At 42.1% G+C, this 23,537-nt stretch overlaps 1 protein-coding gene across 1 annotated transcript; it reads right to left on the bottom strand.

Annotated features, from left to right (window-relative positions):
- Positions 1 to 23,537, bottom strand: Traf6 (TNF receptor associated factor 6). Its single transcript, XM_034495426.2, has 7 exons — positions 23,329 to 23,537; positions 16,607 to 16,924; positions 12,977 to 13,127; positions 11,329 to 11,487; positions 10,055 to 10,126; positions 7,270 to 7,347; positions 1 to 5,064 (listed from the first exon to the last, which is right to left on the bottom strand). The coding sequence occupies exons 2-7, from the start codon at positions 16,900 to 16,902 to the stop codon at positions 4,228 to 4,230; spliced, it is 1,593 nt and encodes a 530-aa protein (XP_034351317.1). The 5' UTR covers positions 16,903 to 16,924; positions 23,329 to 23,537; the 3' UTR covers positions 1 to 4,227.

Here is a 23,537-nt window from a genome sequence, read left to right as displayed (position 1 = left end):
TTCCAAATAAATCCTTTATGAAAAATATTCCTGTAGACGAAATAAGATTAAAATTCCTCATAACATTCCCACAAATTTTAAGTTAGCATGAAGCAGAAGCTACAATGTGAATTACAATAAATATCACAAGTTTCCAAGGAGAATCTTATACAACTCCAAGTTGTTTAATTATTTTAGGATTGAACAGTCTTAAAGAGCAATTAGAATTTACATTAAAATAACATTAAACCAGAGAGCGAACCTAATGTCACTCAGATTCTAGATGGTAGGAGTCCACTAGGTTTTAAACATACTTGCGTGTTTGAGAACTGCCACAGTAAAGTCCCAGGGGAAAAGCAGAAAAAGAACATTCTCACTTTACCAAGTGACTTCCATGACAAGCAGGCTACCCAGAAACAGCCAGCTTCCACCCTGACTTCCATTAAGTCTTGTTACTACTGGACAGGCCCATGCACAGTATGCCAAGAACAGGGGCTCAGCAGGGACCAGAATGGGGTCTCTGCCCTCTCCTGGAGCCTGCACTGAAGGAAACTGGGGTTTCAGGAGACAGACTGGGCTACATTCTGAGTGGCAGGTGACCAACAGGCCACCATTTTCTTCTCTGTCAGGCAGGGCTGGGTTCTGTGGAGCAAAAGACAGGAAAAGGAGTTCCTCTCCACATTCCACAATGTTTTCATTAGAATTGTTTTCTTGTATTATTATATTTTTTATTAATCTGGATTTTTTGGGTGGGGGTGGGGTTGAGCAGTTTAAAACATCAAGGACACAGAGAACATAGAGAGAAATAACTAGCTTTGTCCTTTTTGAGTGACTTCAAGGCTTGTGACCCAGTGTCCTGAGTTCAGGTTATCACATCTGGTTTCATTTTTCCGGCTTCTGGGAATTGGGAAGCATCCATCCGTTCCCCAATCACATCAACTTTGAAACAAATGACAGTCACCCTGAGAACGCTGACATTTAAAAAGAGTATTTCAACGGACAATCAAATGTCTCTTGACTGTGCCCTGTTCACTCCCTTAAGGCAGCCAGGAAACTAATCACCAAATACCCCAGAAAAAAATGTAATGACATTTTATGTTAAGACAATGGAGAGAATTTGAGGCAAGTCAGAAAAGAAGTGTGTTAACAACATACAAAAAGAGAAAAACACTTCAAAGTCTTAAGAATAACCTCACTAGTAATTAAAACATTTTCTAGTCACAAGAGAATTAAGGGAAACTCTAGATAAAGCAGAAACACGCAACTTCTCCTTAAGAAGAAGATATTCTAATTGCACACATAATTTACATTATGTCTGACTCTGTTTGATATTGGTACAAATTCAACTTTATACCAGTTACAGAATTTAATGGTTGGAGATCATCCCGCACCTGTCAATTGGTTTTACTACAGTGAGGGCACACTTCTTGCACTTTTCCTCTTCATTCTCTGAAAGAAAGAAGAATGGCTAGAAACGGTGATAGCCAAAGGATACTAACCAATTACCAAACTAGAGCCATCATCTGGCCTGATGGGAATATATATGATTTGGAGAAAAATCTTCAATAGTAAGTTGGGCATTTTTTCTAAGAAGAAACAACTTTAAAAATAGCAGTGCTCTAGACTGTAGAGAAAAGACGGCCGACACAGCCTGGACTGTAGAGAAAAGACGGCCGACACAGCCTGGACTGTAGATTCTTACAGGCCACTTGGTATGAAGAGAATGATCAGGAGCTGGGGAGCTGGTGAAGTGCAGGTAGAGAAACCAGCTTTCTAGGTTAAGACGTGATCCTGAGGACCTTACTCAACATTGGCTTTGAATGTCAGTTAGTTATTTTAACTCTGCATTCATGGCAACGGTTGGCTTCTGACAAACACCAAATGTTGCAAGTTCTAAAACTACCGACTAAACTTAACTAAAACTATTCATTTTAGCTGATGGACCTTAAACTGAAGTGAAACATCTGTGTTAGTAGTAGGGACAGTCACACCAATTTTCCCCTGTTAAAGCCATTTCGTGAGTCATGTCAGTGTTCTGTGGCTTAGCACTGAGCTTCTCAAGACAGACACTAGAAACACCTAGTCTTTGACTTGCCTTATAGGTAGGTACAATTTAAAGCTGGGAGTAGTTTAACTTATGCAAAAAACCTTAAAAGATGCTAGAGTTTTTTTTTGTTTTGTTTTGTTTTGTTTTGTTTTGTTTTTTTAAAGTCAAAACCAAGGCAGGAAATGACTCCTCTTCCTAATACAGACATTTTAAAAAGAGAAATCTGCTCAGGAAGTTTTTAAATGTCATTTCCTTTTTTCAAAAAACAGAGAGGGGGCAGGGAGCTGATATTTTGTGATGACATTTAATGTAAAAAAGTTAAAAAAGACATACAGAAAATAAGTCCTCAACTAGTTGATTACACTTTCTTCATAGAAATAACTACTGCTTACTGTAAACAACAACAACAACAACCCTACATTTACCCCCTGGGAAAGAACTACTAGAGGCCATGCAGTGTTCCTGAGACAGAAGGTGCCACAAGCAGCTCGGCTAAGGGACACACATTTCCAGGACCCAACCAGAGACCTGTGATTAGCTTGTGCTGATGGTAGGGGACAAGGTCTTTCCCTCACCTTTATGGGTGGAATGGAAGCAAGGGGAAACATGAAGAGGTCAAAGGGACTCTTGCTGGCTACAGCTAAAAACTGGACTCCGTGGTCGAGGGCTCTGAGCAGTCTCTGGAAGCAGGGCAGGTCTGAGCACTGCTGGGACTCCGATTCAGCTAGAGATACAAATGCCTTCTGTGTTACCGGAACACTTAGCTGATCTTGTGTAAACAGCAGTAGAGGGTCCCCTCCGATTCCTTACAAAGGCTCTAACTAGTTGTAGGACTCCCTGAGAACTAGACTCCAAAGTACTATACATGTACAGGGCATTAACAAATACACAGCAGCACAACAGTCACCTCTCCACATTAGGGACACCCGCCATGCTAATACATCCCACAGAACATGCTCAGAACCTCTACTGAGCTGGACTAAAGCCACCACTCAAGCTGGGTGTCCACACAACTGTGAGAGCCAACCTTGGTTTAGGCATCTCTCAGGTACCTACAATTTCCCAAGTTCCAATGAATTCTGTTTTGAGGAAATCAATATTTATTTATTTATTTATTTAATTTTATGTGCACTGGTGTTTTGCCTGTATGAGTGTCTGAATGAGGGTGTCGGATCCCCTGGAACTGAGTTACAGAGGGTCCTCTGGAAGAGCAGCGAATGCTCTTAACCACTGAGCCAATTCTCCAGCCCCTGGAGGAAATCAATTTTATTTCAATTAACTAAGCTAAATCAAAAGGTAGTTAAGAGGGCTCGAGTTTCCTGGCTATAAGAGTTGCTGTCATCCTCCATGAAGTGCCATTTAATGGCTGATGAGCTGAATTACCTGCTTAGGCTAGTGATTTTGTATTTGCAAGCAACAGAAGATGTGCAACAGACTGTGGAAACCAAGCTGCACTGAACAGGCAAGAAAGTTTACATGGCAATAACACTCAACAGTTGGCAACCACATGACCACAGTATTACAGACTGGGAAGATGCTGCCGGGAGCAAATTTCAAAATATGAAAGCAGAGAATGCTTGATGCTCAATGGACAAGACATTCACACTAAATAAGTAAGGGTTAAACCAGTCCCTGGATCCTTAGTGAACAATGGAGGGAGTACATGAGAACTTAAGCTTTCCAGGGATCACGGTTCAAAGCCCCTGAAATTCACAGGAGTCAACTACAATGAGAACTCAACACCAGAGCAGTAACTTTCCCACTGGCACCAGCACAGGCAGTGGTGATTCTCACGTTTAATATAGTAATAACTGTCCTAAAAACACCTTGAGTTTTTAAGGCACCAGAATTATTAAACAACCGAGCTTCAACACACTAACTGGCCTTTGTTTTACAGTAAAGTACACGGACATTTGAGAAGCCCATGGAAGCACGGTGAAGAGGCACCCTGACAAACAGACGGGCCACAGGCCCTTAAATGTTAAGGTTTTGCAGAAGACAGAGGGGACGTGTAGGTTTCCATGGGAATTGCCTCAGATATTTGTTAACAGTGAGAAGTGGAACGTGATCTCACTGATGACATGTGCTGCTAGGCCTTACACCTCTCCCACTGCTTGTTTGACTACTGTTTACTGGGATCAGGCAGAGAAAGCACAGCTTTTTCATATGGTTTTTAGTTTTTGAACACACGTAAATGGACACTACACCCCTGCATCAGTACTTCGTGGCTGGAAACCCTCCTTCCGAAGGCCACCCATGTCAAAGCGGGTAGAGACTTCACAGCGCACTAATAATGTATCATCCTTAACGAAGGTTCCCTGTCTTAAGGCTTCCAGGTGCATAAATGTTACATAGCCAAAACCTTTGGGGTTCCGTGGGATTGTGGGTCGCTGAAAGGCAAGCAGTTCTGGCTTAGCATCCATGACCTCTTCGTGGTTTTGCCTTATAACTGCTTCAGACTGATCAAGAATCGTAAGGCGTATTGTACCCTGGAAGGGCCAGGGGAGGTGGCTGTCATATTCTCCTTGCATTGTGTGGACAAAGAGGGATATATAGTTTGCACAGCGCTGAGCCGTCGGGAGCTGAAGGTGCAGGCGCATGCACAGCTTGTACCCAGGTCTGCCTGTGTAGAATCCAGGGCTATGAATGACCACAGGTCTTTCCTCTTCTTGGGATTTTAAGTGCATCCCAAAGTTGCCAATCTTCCAAATGTAAATCCCATTACACTGCTGTGCTTCCATTTCGGCAACCTTGTCCTCAAGAGTTCGGATGGTCCGTTTGAGCTCGCTCACATGCATACTCTGAGTTTCCATTTTGGCAGTCAGCTCCCGGATTTGATGGTCCTGTCTTACTAGGCGCCCCTCCAACTGTTTGATAGTTTCCTCATAATTTGGGTCCTCTGGGCGATATCCCCGGGATGGAGAGGAAGCATCACACGGACACAAAGCGAGGTTAACATTATGAACAGCCTGGGCCAACAGTCTCATGTGCAACTGGGTATTCTCCTGCAAGTGTCGTGCCAAGTGATTCCTCTGCATCTGAAATGAAGAGCAAGCTGTGAGCTGTGAACATCACTGAGGTCAAGGAAAAAGACCAGGCCAGGCAGCAAGAGGCTGGAAAAGGAGCATCACAATTTCTCTCAAATCTTTATCACTTCTCTGTTGTCACCTGACCCAATGAAATACTCCTCTTATTTTGTTGGAGCTAACTGATGAACACTCTGAGCTGTCACTCCAATAACTCTCCCTTCTATCTGTGAAAGCAGCATGTACACCCCTCCTTTGCTGACTCAGACAACAAACACCCAGGTCTCTTTTCTGCTCCTTCTTCCTCTAATGCTTCCCTCCTCAGATTATAGCTGACAGAATCTTTGCATTAGGAAAACAAGTCAAACCTCTATGGTCATGCCTTGTTTTAGCCAATATCATTATCCCCCCTTTCATTTAAAACCACCCGAGCCTGTTGTCAAGTCCTCAACTCACACTTATGGTGCTGACTGCTTGCTAACTGCCATTCGCTATAGTATTCTAAGATCATCAAGTCCCAAATGTTCTATGATAATCATAATTATATTATAGAAAAATGGAAAATACAGGTAAGTAAAAAGAAGACAGGCTACCTACTATCTCTCTTCACTAATATTTTGATATATGTAACATTTTCCCTATGTACATAATACAGAATTTCCTTAAAACATGTAAGTATGAGTTATCATTCTATTTTAGTTTTTAAACTGTGAGGTATGTTTAAGTATTTGTAAAAGTACAGTGGAGAAGCAAACATGTAATTGCATACCCCAGACAGAACGAGACCAACACACACATCAAACTGTCAGACACTTCACAGGGTGACCCTCTCTTGAAGCTACCCTGGGGAGAGTGGCGGGACTGTCCCGCTCACTGCATCACTTGTTATGAGTACCGTTTGCTTCTCTTTCCTATAACTCTCACCCTGCAATACCACTTCATCCTTTCTTACGTGCGGGCCGGCTCCACTCGAATGTGCCAGAGCTGAGGAGACTCAATTCCATTAAAACACCTTCTCTTTCTTTGTAAGCTTCCACCTGCATTCACTGCTTTTGTTGAAGTCTTTCCCTCCGAGCCAGTAACTAAGGCTCCAGTTCTTCTGGATGCCCCGCCTTTTCTCTATCTACTTAGCTCTTATTAGACTTTCATTCTGGCACTTTCTCTGCCGATCTACTTAATTCTTATTAGACTACCCTGTAATATGCCTGGACTCCAATCTCTCTCCCCTCACTTTCATTACTCACGCTGCCCTGATTTGGGGATTGTCAGTGAAAAGCTCACACACTCCCTTTCCTTATTCTACCTCAGTCTTCCATGCCATTGCTAGACTGAATAACATAAAAAACAAAAAACAAAAAAACCCCTGTAAAACATTAAAATACTTTAATAAATCACTTATTCATCTTCCCTTGTCTTTGTTTAAAGATTTATTTATTTTATTTACATGAGTACACTGTCACTGTCCTCAGACACCAGAAAGAGATCCCATTAGATGGCTGTGAGCCACCATGTGGTTGCTGGGAATTTGAACTCAGGACCTCTGGAAGAGCAGTCAGTGCCCTTAACCGCTGAGCCATCTCTCCAGCCCTTTCCCTTGTCTTCTTGGACTTTTTTTTTTTTTTTGGTAAAATTTTATTTTTATTTTAAACTATAGGTGTGTTTGGGGATGTACATGCAATTGCAGGTGCTATAGAGGCCAGAGGACCCTCTGGGGCTAGCGTTCCAGGCCACTGTGAGCCACCTGATAGAGGCAGGTGCTAGCAACTACTGCAGCATTGTCCAGGGCTGCCCTGACACCGTTCTTCCCACCTGTTAATTCAGTCCACAGGCTGTTAAGATGGCTCAATGAATAATGCCACCAAGAGTGATAACCCTTTGGTCCCCTGGGATCCACATGATAGAAGGAGAAAAGTAACTCCTATAAGCTGTCCTTTGACCTTCACATGCATGCATGGAACACACGAACCTCCATACATACATGTACGTGCACAAATGAAAAAAGACAAACATGTAGTTTAGACATGTTCAGTCATGCTTAAATACTTTAGCCACTGCCAAGTATCTGTGTGTAATAGTATCAGTATTCAAAATAGTTTACACCAATGATGTTTATATAAATGCTTTATAGAAACTAAAATTTATTAGTATTCTTCAGTAGGCCATAGATCTAAGTATATTTTTTTTAAATTTGTATTCCAGAATTCAAAGAAAACGTACCTTTTCATGACAGCCAAAAACACTGAATGTGCAGGGGACTGGAGCTGTTGGGCAGTCCAGATCATAATGATTAGGCATCTGAAAAGCAAAACAAAGGCTGGAAATGTCTTCCCCTGCATATCATGTTCTAGATGATGTCAGTATATTTAAAAGTAAATTTAACCTATACGAAGCAAAACTATATATGGCTTCTTCACAATTCTGAGAGAAATTAAGTAGTAACATCTTATAATATCACCTCCCAATTTACTAAACTTTCTTTCTTAAAATGGATTTGTTTCTACTGTAGGGAACTGGCGCCCTCTTGTGGCACTTTTCAAGAAAACACCCTGACAAGTACTGTGGCAACCCCAAAGCCCTCACTAAAGTCTCAGCCATTTAATAAGGGACAAGTCATACATTCATTAAAACCACTGAACAGGTCCATTACTTCTCATCTGACAACCTTTTATAAATCATATTATCTCTGAAACCCTGGCATATTCTGGTTCTACTTGGGAACTTTGTTGTTATATGGTAGAAAGACACAACCATCCTGGACTGGATACAGCACTCCAGCCTCAACTCAAGTGAAGGTGTGGTCACAGGACTGTCTTAGCTGATTGAAGAGAAGTGTCAGCAGTCAGCTCAGTCCACACTGCCACACATTTCTTATTCTGCTGGAAAGGACTGACCCTGAGCACAGACCATGGAGGCTTTCTTATGTGTTTTACAGCTCTAGAAAGAGAACCCCAGGATTTTCCCCCTTGTGTATTTTTATCTTTTTTTTTTTTTTTTTTTTTGTAGTCCATGATGCCAACTGAGGTTGTCAGTATAGTGAAGCCACACTGATGGGACGGGAACAGACTGTTCTGTCATTTTCTATCCTTTGAGCTGTCAAATCTAGGGTCGGTTATTCCACACTTGCCTGTGTGGTTCACAACGACTTTCCCAGCTCTGTGATCATCAATGATTTCAAATTTGCCAATGTAGCCATGTTTTGCTATCATGGCTAGTAAGTGGACAATGAATGGCTTTGGAGCACAGCAGAGGACCTGGTACTTGGCTCTCAGCACTGCTGATGTTCTTGAGAGCATCTGCTAGGACATTCATGTGCACCATGGTGACAAGGTGGAGAAATTTGGGTCTTTGATTTGGGGGCTCAAAGATCTCTTCTTTAGGATGAGATGCATTAAAGGAGACCATACTTTAAAGATGGTACCAAGGGAGCCAGGTATGACAGCACAGCCTTTAATCCTAGCACTCAGAGGCAGAGGCTGGTAGATTTCCATAAGTTCAAAACCAGCCTGATCTACATAGCGAGTTCCAGGCCAGGTAGGGCTACATGGAGAGACCTTGTTAAAAAAAAAAAAATCAAAATCAACCAACCAAATACAGAAAAGGTACCAAGGGGTTGGACAGGCAGCTCACTGGGAGAGTGCTCTTGCCTAGCATGTGTGAACCTGGGATGTGAAACCCCAGCACAGACAGGAAAAAAGAAAAGAAAGGGTGGAGGAAGAGGAAGAGGAGTAAGGAGAGGAAGGGCAGAAAGAGGGAGGGAGAAGCCAAGTGAAAGTAGGGCCCAAGTTTCAGTAGAGATTGAGCCACAGTTGTGGACTGAGATGACGTCCATGTCAAAGCAAGGATCAAAGTCCAATTTTTCTGATGTTTCATTTATGGATTCTGTCTTTATTACATTTTATTTTTGTTGAGCTTTTATAAGTATAGCATAGTTTCCATCAAATATTAATTGAGAACAAAAAAGGAAAACCAGAGGTGTGAGATGACTTCATAAGCAACACATTTAACACATTCAAATTAGGATTCCTAGAAAAAACTACTTTACTAACAGATACACAGAGACAGTCACATGGCAGGTCCTGTTGCTTCTTCCTACAAGCAAGATAGTCAGCGAGTTTCTCCACTTACAGACTTTTCTGGGCACACACAGATTTAGTGACTAATATTTATCCTTAGTGGGTAAACTCCCTAAACATCAACAGATTGCAACTGGATGGAATTCTCCTTTTTTTATTAATAATTATAAGAGGTTTTTAAATCACTATTTCTGTCTTCCCTGACGATCACCGTGGCTGGGGACCCTCTGCAGACTCCAGGAACTGGCATGACACAGTACTGAGCTACTAAGCAGACAAGCTTTCTCCTGTCTCCCTGCTCTCAGCCAGTCTCTGACAAAAAGGCCCTCATCTCAGTGTATAAATACAATCCTCTGTAAGTCTGTTTTGTCTTTAAGTGAGGCCTTTACCTTCAATTGTTTTGATCTTAAACTTACCTGTTTTGGTTCAGTTTTTGTTCATTTCTTTGTCTGTGCTAGGGATCACACACTTAGTGGAGCCCTGGGCACACTAAGCAGATTCTCTACTCCCCTGAGTTCCATCCCTAGCCAATGGAATCCTTTTTTGTGGGGCAAGGAGGAGAAGGGTCTCTCTGTGTAGTCCTGGAACTTACTACCTAGTCATGCTGGCCTTGAACTCACAGAGATCCTCCTGTCGCCTGAGTGCTGAGAGTAAAGGCATGTGCCACCTGGCTTACCAACCAATGGAGTTCTTATAAATACATACAAGCACAGGTTTTATGCAAATGACTCAGAATTTTAAGTACCTAAAATGGTATATTTTGATTCCTTTAAAATATTGGTTAATTACATTAATTTTTATAATATTTTGAACAACAGATTGCTTAAAAATGTACTAATTTTGCCTTATTAATTTAAATTGTCAATTAAAAATACCTAGCAGTTGTTTAAGCTTTTAAGGAAATAGTGATTTGCAAAAGCGAGTCCCACCTGTTCTCTGATGAGGATTGTACCGCAGTACTCACAGACGATATTGGCCAGAGGACAGCTCTGATCATGGATCTAAGTTGTAAGAGAGAATTAAGAAATGTATGAGAAAATCCGAAAAAATTAAAAAGACTGATTTTTATAGATAATAATTTTTCACCATGAGCAAATGAAGGGCACAGTTAAAATGTGGGCCTTTTGCTAGTGAGACTTAGTCTCCAGACTTCTTCAAAGAATGTGTTAGCATACACAACACAGTTAGCGCACTTCTTTTTACCTCGAGGCAGAGTACCCCTGATTAGCATGGACTGCACTTGCTGATGTTGAAATTCTCCAAAGGCATCAGTTTTTAGCAGCAACATGACAAGTTAGTTACAATTCTTTCCAGTAAAAAGTTAAAGTAAACAAACAAGCAAACAGAAGGGCAGGAGGTTTTGGTGCCCAAGTTCTCTCAGAAGGGTGAGCCCCATTTTCTAGATCACAGTAACTGGTTTACTTGATATGCTGAAAAGAGAAAACTTTCCTCGTAAGTTCATCTAATTTGTTCAGGTTGAGGAAGGTACCAATTTGTTCCAATTATGAATGAAAATTTTACATATTTAGTAGTGAGTTAGCTGAATTTTGACTATTTTATCAGCATATAAAATATAAAATGCTCAATTTCCTAAGGAACAATTTAGAGGAATACAATTTTAAGGAAGTCACTGAGTACAGGGTAGGATTTCAGTGTCAGCCCGACAGACACTGTTAGGATGAAACTGATTGGCCTCCTTACGTCTCAGGAGAATGAAAACAACCACCCCACGTCCCAAGTGCCGGGGACTGTACTGTTTCCACACTGACTTGGTACCACCGGACACACTTGCTGTATTTAGTGAAGTCTTTCTTACAGATGCAAGAGCTCACACTCTTTGTGAATCAAGTCTGTAGAAATCAAGTCTGTAGAAATCTTACACAGTAATAAACAAACTACTTGTTTGTCTATGACCAATCGTTCATTAAAATTCAGCCAGGGAAGTAAGCCAGCGTGTATCTTTCCTAGCGGCTTTCTTTCGTTGTTTACTCTCGGGAACTAGTTTAAAATGCTTTTTAAGGATATGCAAATACAAACTCCACACTTAAGGATTTGTGAGTGCCTTAAAACTTTATTCCTTTCTTAAAAATTGGTTTTAAAAAACTGATGATATAAACTCATTTTTGTAGTTACATCCTATGTAATGCTGACCCTTTCAACTATGCATTTAAAAAGCAATGAACAAATTTAAATTAGCACATACCTCTTTCTCTTCATATGCCATGGGCACAGCACAGTTTACACAAGAAACCTGTCTCCTGGGACAATCCTCGATAATGTGTGTATTAACATGGCACTTCTGGAAAGGACGTTGGCACTGGGGACAATTCACAAAAGCAAATTCACAATGTACTTGATGATCCTGTATAAAGCAAAATAATTGATTAGTATTTGAAAACAAGTTTTTTAAAGACAATCTCTTCTAATAATACATGTTTTTTCCTCTCAGAATTAATTTTAACTGCCAATTAGATATAACCTAAGTCACCCCAAGAACAAAGTCTCACTTGAGGGACTGCTCAGATTAGGCATGTCTATAGGGGACTGCCTTGACTATTAACTGAGGTGGAAGGGCCCAGCCTACTGTGGATGTCACCATTCCTTGGGCAGGTGGTCCTGGGCTGGATAAAAAGCTAGCCAGCAAACTTCCTGTATAACAGGCTATGATCTGGAGCTCTAAGTCAAATAAACCCTTTCCCACCCTAAACTGCTTTACTCAGAGTAATCACAGCAAGAGAAATCAAATTAGAACAGTGACTAAAGCCCACATTCTCTAGCCATACACAGTATCAAGGTCTTAATGGAATCTTTCAATTAATAATTGTGGATGTCAAGTTTATAAAAAAGAATGTGAAGTCTCAAATTTATACTTCCAGTTAGGGAAGTTTTAGGAAGAAGTTAGATTTCCAGATTAGCAATTTAAACTGTGCTGAAAGGGTCACTCTCACAAAAATGGCTGAAGAGGTAGCTCGGTGACTAACGTGACTGCTGCTCTCCAAGAGGACCTGGATTCTGTTCTTAGCAGCCACACTGGGCTGACAACAACTGTCTGTAACTCCAGGGGTCCAGTACCCCTCTGGCCTCCACGGGCACCTGCACACACAGTACACACTCAAACACACACATATGTGTGTGCCTACACACAAATGAACAAATCTTTAAAAAAGAGAGAGAGAGAAACAGAGAGAAAGAGAGAGAGAGAGAGAGAGAGAGAGAGAGAGAGAGAGAGAGCTAAAGAAGAGGGACAGACTTCAAATATGCCCTAAACATTTATTTCAAACAGAATATTGACCATATTTGATTTCTGGTTTAAAAAAAAAAATCAAAGAATTGATTTATCTTAATTAAAAAGAAAATTATCTTGTTGCTTTAGCTAACTTTTTAACTATATAAATATGTTATTTAGTGGATACTACAATGTGCAATTTAGAGAAACGGAAAGTGTGAGGTTGTCACACTTCCTGTGTGACACAGAAACAAAGAAAACAGAAGGTGCTGAGGTGATGGCTAGAAGACATTTTTATTTTTAAAAATATTTCAAAAGGAGAGAAATAAAGTTATGGGGTTAAAATGTAATTCTTGCAATTAAAGAGCTCTTCAACTGTTATATTGTAGATGTCCGGATCTGAAAAACTTACAAGAACACAGACTTATTTTTATTGCTGGGACAAAGCTGAAGCAGACAGAAAAAAAAAATTTCTAAGTTTTTGCATTTAATGATGAAAGAGTTATTAGTATTTGGCAAGAACCTGTTAGCCAACTGCTATAGCCTATAACACACAGGTAACAGAGCAAAGGCTTTATGCTCTAGAGATTACATTGTGACAACAGCTAGAAAATAGCCATAATACCTCGAGATGTCTCAGTTCCATCTTTTGCAAACAGCCTTTATTTGGGCACTTTACCGTCAGGGAAAGAATCTCTCGCTTTGCAAAATTGTCAGGAAACAGCTGATTTTCCAGCAGTATTTCATTGTCAACTGGGCACTTGTGACCTGCATCCCTACAAGAAGCAGGGAACTTCAAGTTAGTAAGTAGTCTAAATCACCCATCCATGCATTATATTGCACTGCAACACCCAAATGGTATATGTACTGTAGAGTGCAGCTGACCTTTGTCACTTTGCAGGTTCTTCGTTTTTCTCCACCTGTTATTCCCGTTTCACCCCCTATCACTAGACAGGAGAAAAAGAAGGCTAGAAGAGAGTAGAGAAAACTCGCCCGTGTACTGTATGGCTGCATCACTTGTCAATAAAAAAACCTAGGGCCTATAGAAAAGGGTAGAATTGAAGGTGGGACATCTAGTAGGCAGAAAGGATTCTGGGATAGGGCCAAGCATAAGAGGATTGGCCCTGGAATATGGAGGAGGTCAGAGGCATGGGAAGTGAGCAGAGGTAACCAGCCATGTGGCAGAACTTAGGCTTACAGCCTAGGTATGTATAAATATATTTGAGTCAAGAGTCGCTATTCTGGAAGCATGGGGATAAGAGGAAAAACCCAGAATTTTACAAAGTCAAGAGGCAGGAGGGAGGGGAAGGGGAAAGAGAGGGTGGGGCGGTGATCCCTGAATCTAATTTCTTTCCTTTTGTTTCTTCTTTGAGCACAACTATTAACAAACTGCAAGCAATCCATGTGAACGACCAACAACCACCCCTCTATCTCCCACCATATAACCTCTGAAAAAGTTCCCAGCATTCCTAGTGCAGTCAGCTGTTATGGACAGTCAGTCTAAAGTAGTCCCCATATGCCCATACTTGGAGTTAAAGCAAAAGCACATTCTTATAATATTTCTGTGTTTTTAAAAAGAGAACCCCAAATTCCAGAATTCTCACTAAAGTAGAGTATATGAATTCATTTGTAAAATGAATGCAAACTAGCACCACACTGACCGTCTAAGAAAGCTAACGGGTTGTAGATTGTGGTATAGATTCTAGTTAGATAATAAACAAAACATTGAATAAAATAGTCTGGTTGACATAAAAATGAAATGAAGAAACATCCGTTCAACACTGTATAGAGGTTATCTTTACGGGGCCTGATTAAGATTATATAAAGCATGCCAGGTGTGGGATCTCTGTGCCAACCTGGTCTACCTAGGGAGCTCCTGGACACCAGGACTACGTCTTCAGTCTGAAAACAAAAACAAAAATAAAAACAAAACCATAATAAACTATCAGATTCTTTTAAAACACAGAAAGCCAGGAACAAATCTGTAAAACATATATGTCTAAGAGAGAGTAAGAACTTTACAAAGGAAACCTATAGTCATCACCTATAGTTTTAGATAACCCAAAGAAAATGAAATTAGACCAAGATCTGTTTTGATTTCTTGGATGACAGAGAATGAAGACTTTATAGTGGTTGTTCTTGAGAGCACTGAAGTGATAGTATGCAGCTATGTCTAGCTTTGAAGGAAATGGGGGAATAAAGCCTCAGATATCCTTTTGCGGAATTTATCTCTTTCCTATCACTGTCCTGCAACTTCCAAAATCTTCTGCTCCAAAGACTTCTAAAGGTTAGCCAGCTACCTTCCTGGACACTGGATAAAACAGTGCACATTCCAGCATGTCTCATGTGCTATCATTTTTACCTACTTTAAAAGCATATAGAGGAGGATGAACCTGGTCTGCTGTGTGGTAAACCAGAGGCCCCAGAGACACCATGACCTCACATGCTGGCCCGAAGGTAGCATATGAGCATCTAGTGAACACAGAGCAGATGCAGCTGATGGCCTAAGAGGGAGAGGACATTGTGCCACAATAAAGAATTATCTGGCCCCAAATATTAATAGTGCCAAGGCTGGAAAACAAACACACAAATAAATAACCGTATCCTCTAAAACCCTTACTAATTTAATGGTAACACATTTCTCCTTAAACTCAAGAGCTGTGTTGCTCCCCTGTAACTTATTTCAAGCTCCAGGATACGATCAGCTTAATTTCAAGTTTTATTGGAAAATTGGTACAGAAATGGAGAGATAAAAATGTACAGACCACTGAGTAGCCCATGATTGCCACAGACTACTCAGGGATCATTTCACTTTGTTTGCTAAGGCAGCAATGCTCGACACAGCTTTGGAGAGGTGACTGGAACTACATGAGGGCTTTGACCTCCTCGGTGGATGGACCCATTTGTGGTTCATAGACTGTTGGTCAGTGAGGAGGTACCAGAGCCTAGGAGATGAGACCTAGTTGAGCCAAATGATGATCTTTTTCTCTTGTGTAGTTGAATCCACTTAAAACCATCACATACTAAACGCCTATTGTGGGGAGGGCACTGTTCCTGCAACTAGAGAAAACCAATATAACATCTCAGTCTCAAAGACCTACTTTCCAATTGTGTAGGCAGACAAAACACATTGATTACTAGGTATTTAAGGGCAAAACTGTCAGGGGAAAATGAGAAAAGAATAGTTTGGTAAGGAAGATCTGGAGGCAAGTAGGGTTGTGGCTTGCCATGGTGGTATGGAGTAGCCAGGACACCTATCAGTGTGTCCCAGCTCACCAGGCAGCACTGTGTCTGACAGGTACAGCGGGCAGCATGCGGAGAGGAATGGAAGGGGAGTGAGCCCTTGGAGAGGGCAGAAAATGAGTCACATGGCCTTCCAAGGACTTTTACTCCCAGATAATTCATGAAGGGTGTTCTGAGCCAAGGAGACGTCATTTGTCTTGCCACTCTGGCTGCTGTAATGAGACTGGAAGAGGGCAAGGCTAGGAGGGAGGCCTGTCAGAGCCGACTTATGCATGGCTGTGTGAGGAGGTGTGGTTGTAGCAGCAGAGAGAGGGGATAAGATTCTGAGAATGCTGGTCATCTTACAGTTGCTCCTAGACAGGGGACAACAGAATGTTCCAGAGCTAATACTAGAATATATAAGCACTCACAGAGTCAGGGCTCCTCACCTGGTTGGGTATCACAGAGTGGTTCTCTATGGTAACCTTCCTGAGGCTGAGACTCCTTAAAACAGTTAGTTCTTTGTGCTCTGGTGACCCCCATCCCCCTCGTAACTGCAAAATTACTTTCATTGCTACTTCAAAACTGTAATTTTGCTACTGTTATGAATTGTAATGTAAATATCTGATATACAGAATATCTGATCTGTAACCCCTGTGAAACAGTCATCTGGCCTCCAAAGGGGTTGCAGCCCCACAGGCTGAGAACCACTGCTCTAGTAGCCTGATTCAAGGCAAATTAAAAATAATACTTTAATGAAACAGAATCCTCTCCTAGTCTGCAACAGAACTGCTTAAGGCAAAAGTAGCCATTTTCATTCCAGTCTTCCTGGTGGCCTGGGTGGGAAGACACAGAAGCCTCCGTTCATACCTCAGTACAAACTGGGATAAGACCTGACTGTCTCACTTTTCTGTCCATTCTGCTGTTTTCCTGACCAGCGTTCTCTGTCTGCCTGTTCTAGGGAGGGCCTGTTTCTTACAAGCTCTTTACACTTGGTTGCTATAGGGCACCATTCTTTCTTAAAATCAAATACCTTATGGATTTGATGATGCAGGCTTTGCAGAACCTGTGGCCACATGGTGTTTGCACTGGTTCCCGCAAAGCCATCAAGCAGATGGGGCACTCATACTTGCTTTCCAAAGGCGGGTCAAACTCCACATCATACCCCTGGATCTCCTCCATGAAGGAGCTGGAGAGGTTCCCCGTGCTGGCAGAGCCACTCACGCAGTCATCTTTCATTGCAGCACTGCAGGAGGCAGCCATGGCAGCACAGCAGTCACTTGACGACTGGCTGGACCCACAGCTGTTTTCACAGTTTAAGAGACTCATAGTAGCTTTGTTGTCAGTCAATCTGCAAACATAGCAAGAAGAAAAACAATGACAAAATGCTGTAGCAAATATATAGTTTATCTATATAGTCTCCTACCATACTGTTTTAATGTTATTTACAAAATAGCTTTTAAGGTGTTTTGAGCTTTGTTTCATAACTACCACTTCATGGTAAGTTATCTCATTCCCTCCTTCAAAATGTTTACGAAATCACCTATGCAGACCACAAAGACATCCTTCGAGGAAAGTTTGTAGACTAGTGCAACAACAGGAAGTTGAAAAGAAAAGCACTTCAATTACAGTATCCTCCTGTCATCTGTTTACAGTCATGCTCAGACCTTAGCGCCAGGTTTTTCACGTAGTCAGTGCTTACTAAACATCCACTGAGATGTGATTGTGAGCTTAGCCTTTAGCGGCTAAGCCACCTCTCCAGCCCTGAGGAAGTTCTCTGTGTCACTCAAGGTCCTTTAGGTAGTCTGAGCTGAGGAGACTAGTGCAGCCAGCAGGGAACCAAATGACCACACACCAGTCAGCTGCGGGTATGTGATCTGGGGCAAGTAACTGGAACCACTTGGAACTTTGTTTCCTTCTCAGAATCTAAAGTTCCGTGTGGATTTCTAAATGTTCAATGTGGTGATTTTTATTATACAGAAAGAATGGGATTTAAAAGTTAGTCTCCTGCCTTCAGCCAGATCAGATGACCATGTTTTAGTACTAATGACTGGAAAAACACATGTGGCTTCTTTCCCTATGGAAAACTAGGAGCAGACAGATGCCGCCAAATTCTAAACTGTTATGTTACATACGTGAGATGAGATGTGAACATGTACAAACCTGGTATCACCTACACCCAACCACGTCTTTAGCTTAGCTGATTATCTTTGAGGAAAATCCCTAATGCAAACTATAATTCTAGAAGCAGAATTCAAATCTCTGGTCAATAGGCAGACAATTACCTCCATGCCTGTCTATACAAAAATTCTTTCTGTCACTTTGCCAGATGGAGGATTAATTAAGCAGTGGCTACCAAATCACTGAGATGGCTCAGTAGAGAAAGATGCTTGCCTCTGCACATGACCACCTGAGTTCAATCCTTAGAACCCACAGGTTGTCCTCTGACCTCCATACATGTGACACCTACCCCCCTCACACTGCAATACATAAATGTATTAAATAACAACAAAAACCCTAATAATAATAACAACAATAACAACAACACTAATAACAATAACAACAACAACAACAATAATAAGGATTTCTTAGTTGGCTCTTGTAGGGATAGGTCTGTTATCCCAACTACTAGGGAAGCTGATCCAGGAGGACAGAGAATTCTAGACAAGTCTAGACAACATAGGGAGACCCTGCTTCAAACAGTCAACAGAAGGCTAGTGAAACAGCCCAGAGGTAGGCCTGCCTGCAGTGTGAGGCTCTAGGTTCAACTCCTGAACTGGAAATGATGTCGGGTGCTCATGGCTTGCCAGTATAACAACAAACACCTATGCATACGCTGCAAGCCTTTCGATCCCTATCTGATAGGCACCTACAAAGCAGGAGGGCTGGAGGATGGCTCAGACAATAAGAGCTCCTGCTCTTCCAGGACTCCTGAGTTTCGTACCTTCATCCATGGTTGGGTGGCTCCAGGGGATCTGGCTTTTATAAGCACCTGAACTCACATGTATGTAGACACACAAATAATTAAAAATAAAATAAATCTCAAAACAAAGAACAACAAAACCAAAACCTAAAGGTGGCAGCACTGTGGCGCAGTACAGAGCTCATGGCTAGGCTGGACAGCCCAGTAGGCCTTTCTCAGTCACTTGGTCATGACTCGGACAGAGCGCATAGTCCTTTTATGCTTTAGTTTCCTTTCCTGTAAAATGAGGTTAGTGACAGGTTCCATCTGAGAGTCCCTGCAAGGATCACGTGTGTTAATACACATTCAAGCACTAAATCTGTACCTGGCAATCAATCAGAACAAGTTATTATTTCATATGTTTTTACATAGTACAGTTCTCACTTATCAGAGTGAAAACCATGGAGCTTAAAAAGGCCAACTTGCCCAGGATCATCTGCAAAGTGACCGAGTTTGATCAACCCAAAGCCGACCTGACCCCAGAGCCTAGACACTTAAGCACTACATTTGTTTATCTGGGTTTTGACAAAACACATTTAAGATTTATTTTTTAAATGCTGTCCAGCATTATTATATTGAGTTGATAAAACTCCAATGATTCATCAGCAATTACTTACTATTTTACTTTATTTTTGATATAATTTTTAAAAGTTGAAATTATCTCCCAAAACCTTGCCATTTCTAATGTGAGTTTCTAGGAAAGCGTGGTTGGGACTGGGGACAGGAAGGAGTGAGAGACCGTGACACAGCAGAACTAGGCATGCGGACCTTTGTCCAAACATTTGAGTGTAGAGTCCTCTTTACCTCCTTCAGATTCGAGGACAAAAGAGTCATGCCAACTATGGATGATACCTTTTGTTATGTTCGTCCTCAGACAAATTCTTGTTTCTATTTTCTTAGTCATGGTTTCTAGTCACGGAAGTAGAATTGCTGGGTGAAAGGACATGGAATTTTTAAAGATTTCTGATAAACGATGTTGCTTATCCAAAGTATATCAAAGGCTTTCTAATCTTCACTCCCACAGTGTATATACAAGAATGTCCATTTTTATATACCCTTGATAACAATACAGTTAAACCCGTAGCTTTTGAGCTGTTTTGTCTTGCTTAGTAAAGCCACTTCTGAGACATTTGTATTTGTCACTGAGCTGCACAGCACATATTCATATGCATTGATATGACAAGCATCAATGAACTTAGTCTTCCTTTCCTGCCCAAGGTTTAGTTTAAAAATTGGCTTACAGACAGTCTCTATACTGCTTTCCTGTTGTCCAGGTCAAGATTTGAGTATCACCTGATTTGAAGAGAACTTTTATGAACGACATGTTCCTAGGAAAACATGCCTAACAGAAACAATTTCCACTAAGGGACTGCACTTCCCCCTCTCCACCTCTCCAACAGGGTTTCTCTCTGCAGTCCTAGCTATCCTGGAACTCATTCTGTACACCAGACTAGCCTCAAGCTCACAGAGATCCACTTGCTTCTGAATACAGTGCTGGGATTAAAGGCATGAGCTACCACACCAGGCTGTAAGTGCACTCTTAGAAAACACACAAGCAGGAGGCAGTGGTGGCTCATTCCTTTAATCCCAGTACTGGAGAGGCAGAGGCGGTAAAATTTCTGAGTTCGAGGCCAGCCTGGTCTATAGAGTGGTTCCAGGACAGCCAGAGCTACACAGAGAAACCCTGTCTCAAAAACAAACAAACAAAGCCAACCCAAAACCTATACAAGCATCCATGGACCAAGAAGTGGCAAGAGCATCGGGAGGTGTGCTGGGGACTGCTGTCTCCTGGGACTGACATACTCACTCAATTCTTAACTCTCTCAGCAGCTTTGATTACCTGCTCAGGATCCCTCCTTGGGATCCTGAGATAGCCCAGACTGCAGAGATAGCCCAGCAGTTAAGAACAACTGTAGTTCTTCCAGAAGACTCAAGTTTGGATCCCAGCATCCAGGTCAGAAGGCTTACAACCAACTATATCTCCAGCTCCAGAGCATCTAATACCTTCTTCTGGCTTTTGTGGGCTACACATCTGAGGCATACACAGACACACACACCCCTACCTAAGTAAAACTAAATAAATCATTAAACAGATAAAGATTCCCTCCTTAATATTGTCAAGTTGGGGACCATCGTCCAGGTTGGAGCTCATCAAGTGCCACCTCTCTCTGAGGTCTGTGCAGTGAAGGGCTAAGGGAGGAGAGGCATTTTCTGTTAAGTTGCCTATGCCCTGCTGTCAAGAACCCCTTACTCATGTTCCTGAGGGCAACCCTAATTAAGTTCATTGGTTTACCAAAAACATACATGTATATATACATATATCATACATACCAGCGCTTATGGTATAAAGTATCAGAAGTGTTATCATTAGAAAAAAATGTAACCAATATCAAGTTGCTTTCATTACTTCTCATGCCTTAAGAACACAGAAGCTTGTGTCTTCCAAATAATCTTATTGGATAATAAACCTGAAAGTCAGTGGTGTTCGTGTGTGTTCTGTATGTGTATATAATATACTGCAGTATCTTAACACATAGTATAGTAATTAAACTGCAACCTAATTAATATTAGGGAATTAAGTGAAAACAAGTACATTTTACAAATATTTTTCCCTTTACTTTTACATCCTGCAACGACAGGTAAGAAAGTCACATCTCTGACTTCCCTACAAGCTATCTTTATTAACGAGAGGAAGGAAGACTGAGCTGAATCCGCTATAGAGGTAAGAACATAATATGGTGTGTGTAGAAACACTATGCTCTGGACATTCTCTTTATGAGCTGCTACAAAATTGGCCTCCAGACTCACAAAAATATGTTTATATGCTTTGGTATAAATATTTCTCACAACTTTTAAAATTTTTAAAAATTACTTATTTAATTAATTTATTTATTTGGGTGGCTTTCTCCATGAACAGAAGGGGCAGAGTGGAATTCAAGTCCTTTATCTGGTATTTCAGGACTGCAATTGTTTGCCCCTTACAATCTTGTAAAGCATGCTTTGATGAAACAAGGTGGAGGTAATCATTACCAACCTATCTCAGTTACACAGTGAGTTAATAGGGAAACCTGCCTTGTCAGAAACCATGGCTTATATCTACAGATCTATGTCTAGGTATAGATTATAATTCAGAGACAATGCTGTCAGATGTCTTGCATGTGGGGTAGGATGACCCACAGATGTTAATGCTAGGATGTGTGAAACTAAAGAAATGTGTAAGTTATGTCTTGAAAGCATGCATTCTAAGTCAGCTGGAGTGCATATATAAGTAAACATGTAATTCATAAATCAAAACTACACAGAAGAAAATACTGACAAGTTACCTTTAATTCTCTTCTATAAGGGGCTCACTAGATGGGGCCCACCGATTGTCCTGTGACCTCTATAGGCGAGCCTATGGAAGAAGGCCTAAACACACACACACACACACACAATGTTAAAAAAAAAAAAAAAAAAAAAAAAAAACCCAAACCAAAACTTTACTAACAGCAACCATGTACCAAATCCTTAAAAAAAAATCAATTCTTAAAATACAAAGACCGGGAAAACTGTGCTACAATGGTTACGAAATAATACAAATATTCGATTGATGTCATTTACCTTTGGACTCAAATTCAAGGATCTTTTCCTTACTCAGAGAGTGTTTGCTCCTCTAAAACCCACGGATTCTGGACACCCCCTTACACAAGTCAAGAGACCAAAATGTATGAGCAGCAAATATCAAGAAAAGCAGGGCTATAATACTGAACTAATATATATAGGGCATCAAGGCTGAAACTCAGATATGATCCTTGTATCCATCATGTGGCCAAAGCCACTGGTTCAAATACTTTCCTCGAGTCACATGACACCAAACCGGCCACACTTCACCCTCCACCTCAAAAACCAAAAAGAGCTCTCCCCAATCCAGCATCATCAAAGAAGGTAAGAAATGCCAGCAGATCAAGTCCCAACAAAGCCTACACTTCAGATGTGACAAGTTCTGGTTTCTAGACTTGTGTCACAGGCTAGTCACCTGCTCTCAGAAAAACAAGCAAATCCTATACATCCAAGCTTTAGGTGCTTTCTGTTCACACACGAAGACAGTCTAAGTCTCATCCGGAGTTCCCCTGAAGCCAAATACTAGGAACAGCTTTAGCAATACCGTGTCTGGAACAATCGCTTAGAGTGCAGGGGTGGGGAGGGGAACATTGGTGTCATCGTACTTTTTTTTTTTTTTAAACTTGCTGCTTAGGTTAGAACCGCTCTCGAATTTAAAAGGGCACACAAAAAAGTTTTCCCCTGCACTCTGGGAGTTTGAAGGGATTTTTGTTTTCTTTTCTTTTTAATTTAAACTGGAAGGGACGGGAAAACCCAGCAGGCGATTTCCTTCCCTGGAAAGGGGAAAACACCAGGTGAGGAAGAGAGGGGCTGGGGAGATGGGATGCCGTGAGCCGGAAGGCGACAGAAAACGCCCGGAGAGGCTCCTAAACCAGGGGCGGGTTCGCGGGAGACCTGCAGTCCCGGGGAGGGCACGGAGGGCGCCCCCGGCTCGTGGGAGGACAACGGGCGCATCCTGCACCTGTCAGACGACAGGGACGGAGGTGGCTTTGTGCTGAGACGGGGTCCCAGGGCTACCCAGACGAGAGGGGACAGGGGGCGGAGTCCCGGACCCGAGGGAGGACCTGGTGATCGCCACTCCCGTCTGTGGGAAGCCAGAGCCCGCGGCGACACGTCCCTGTCCCGTGGGGAACCCGGGGCGACTCTCCCGGGCCCGCGGTCGCCGGAACTCAAGTTCGAAGCCGCTCACTCACCGATCGCACACGCAGAAACTTCGCAGCCAACTGGGAAGGCTCCCCCGGGCTGCGCCGCGTCGCCTTCATACACGACACTCCGAGACCAAGTGGCTCCGACGCCAAACTGCCGGTTCGTGGGCCGCGGCTGCTGCGTCCGCCGACGGCCGGAGCCTCAGCCCCAGCCGCGGCCGCCGCTGCTTCCGCCTTCTCAGCTCGCCAGGAGCAGC

This window comes from Arvicanthis niloticus, chromosome 2, assembly GCF_011762505.2.
Source record: "Arvicanthis niloticus isolate mArvNil1 chromosome 2, mArvNil1.pat.X, whole genome shotgun sequence".
In the NCBI taxonomy this organism is placed as follows: domain Eukaryota; kingdom Metazoa; phylum Chordata; class Mammalia; order Rodentia; family Muridae; genus Arvicanthis; species Arvicanthis niloticus.
Note: the sequence above shows the minus strand (reverse complement) of the source record. Positions and strands in the feature narration are given on the sequence as shown.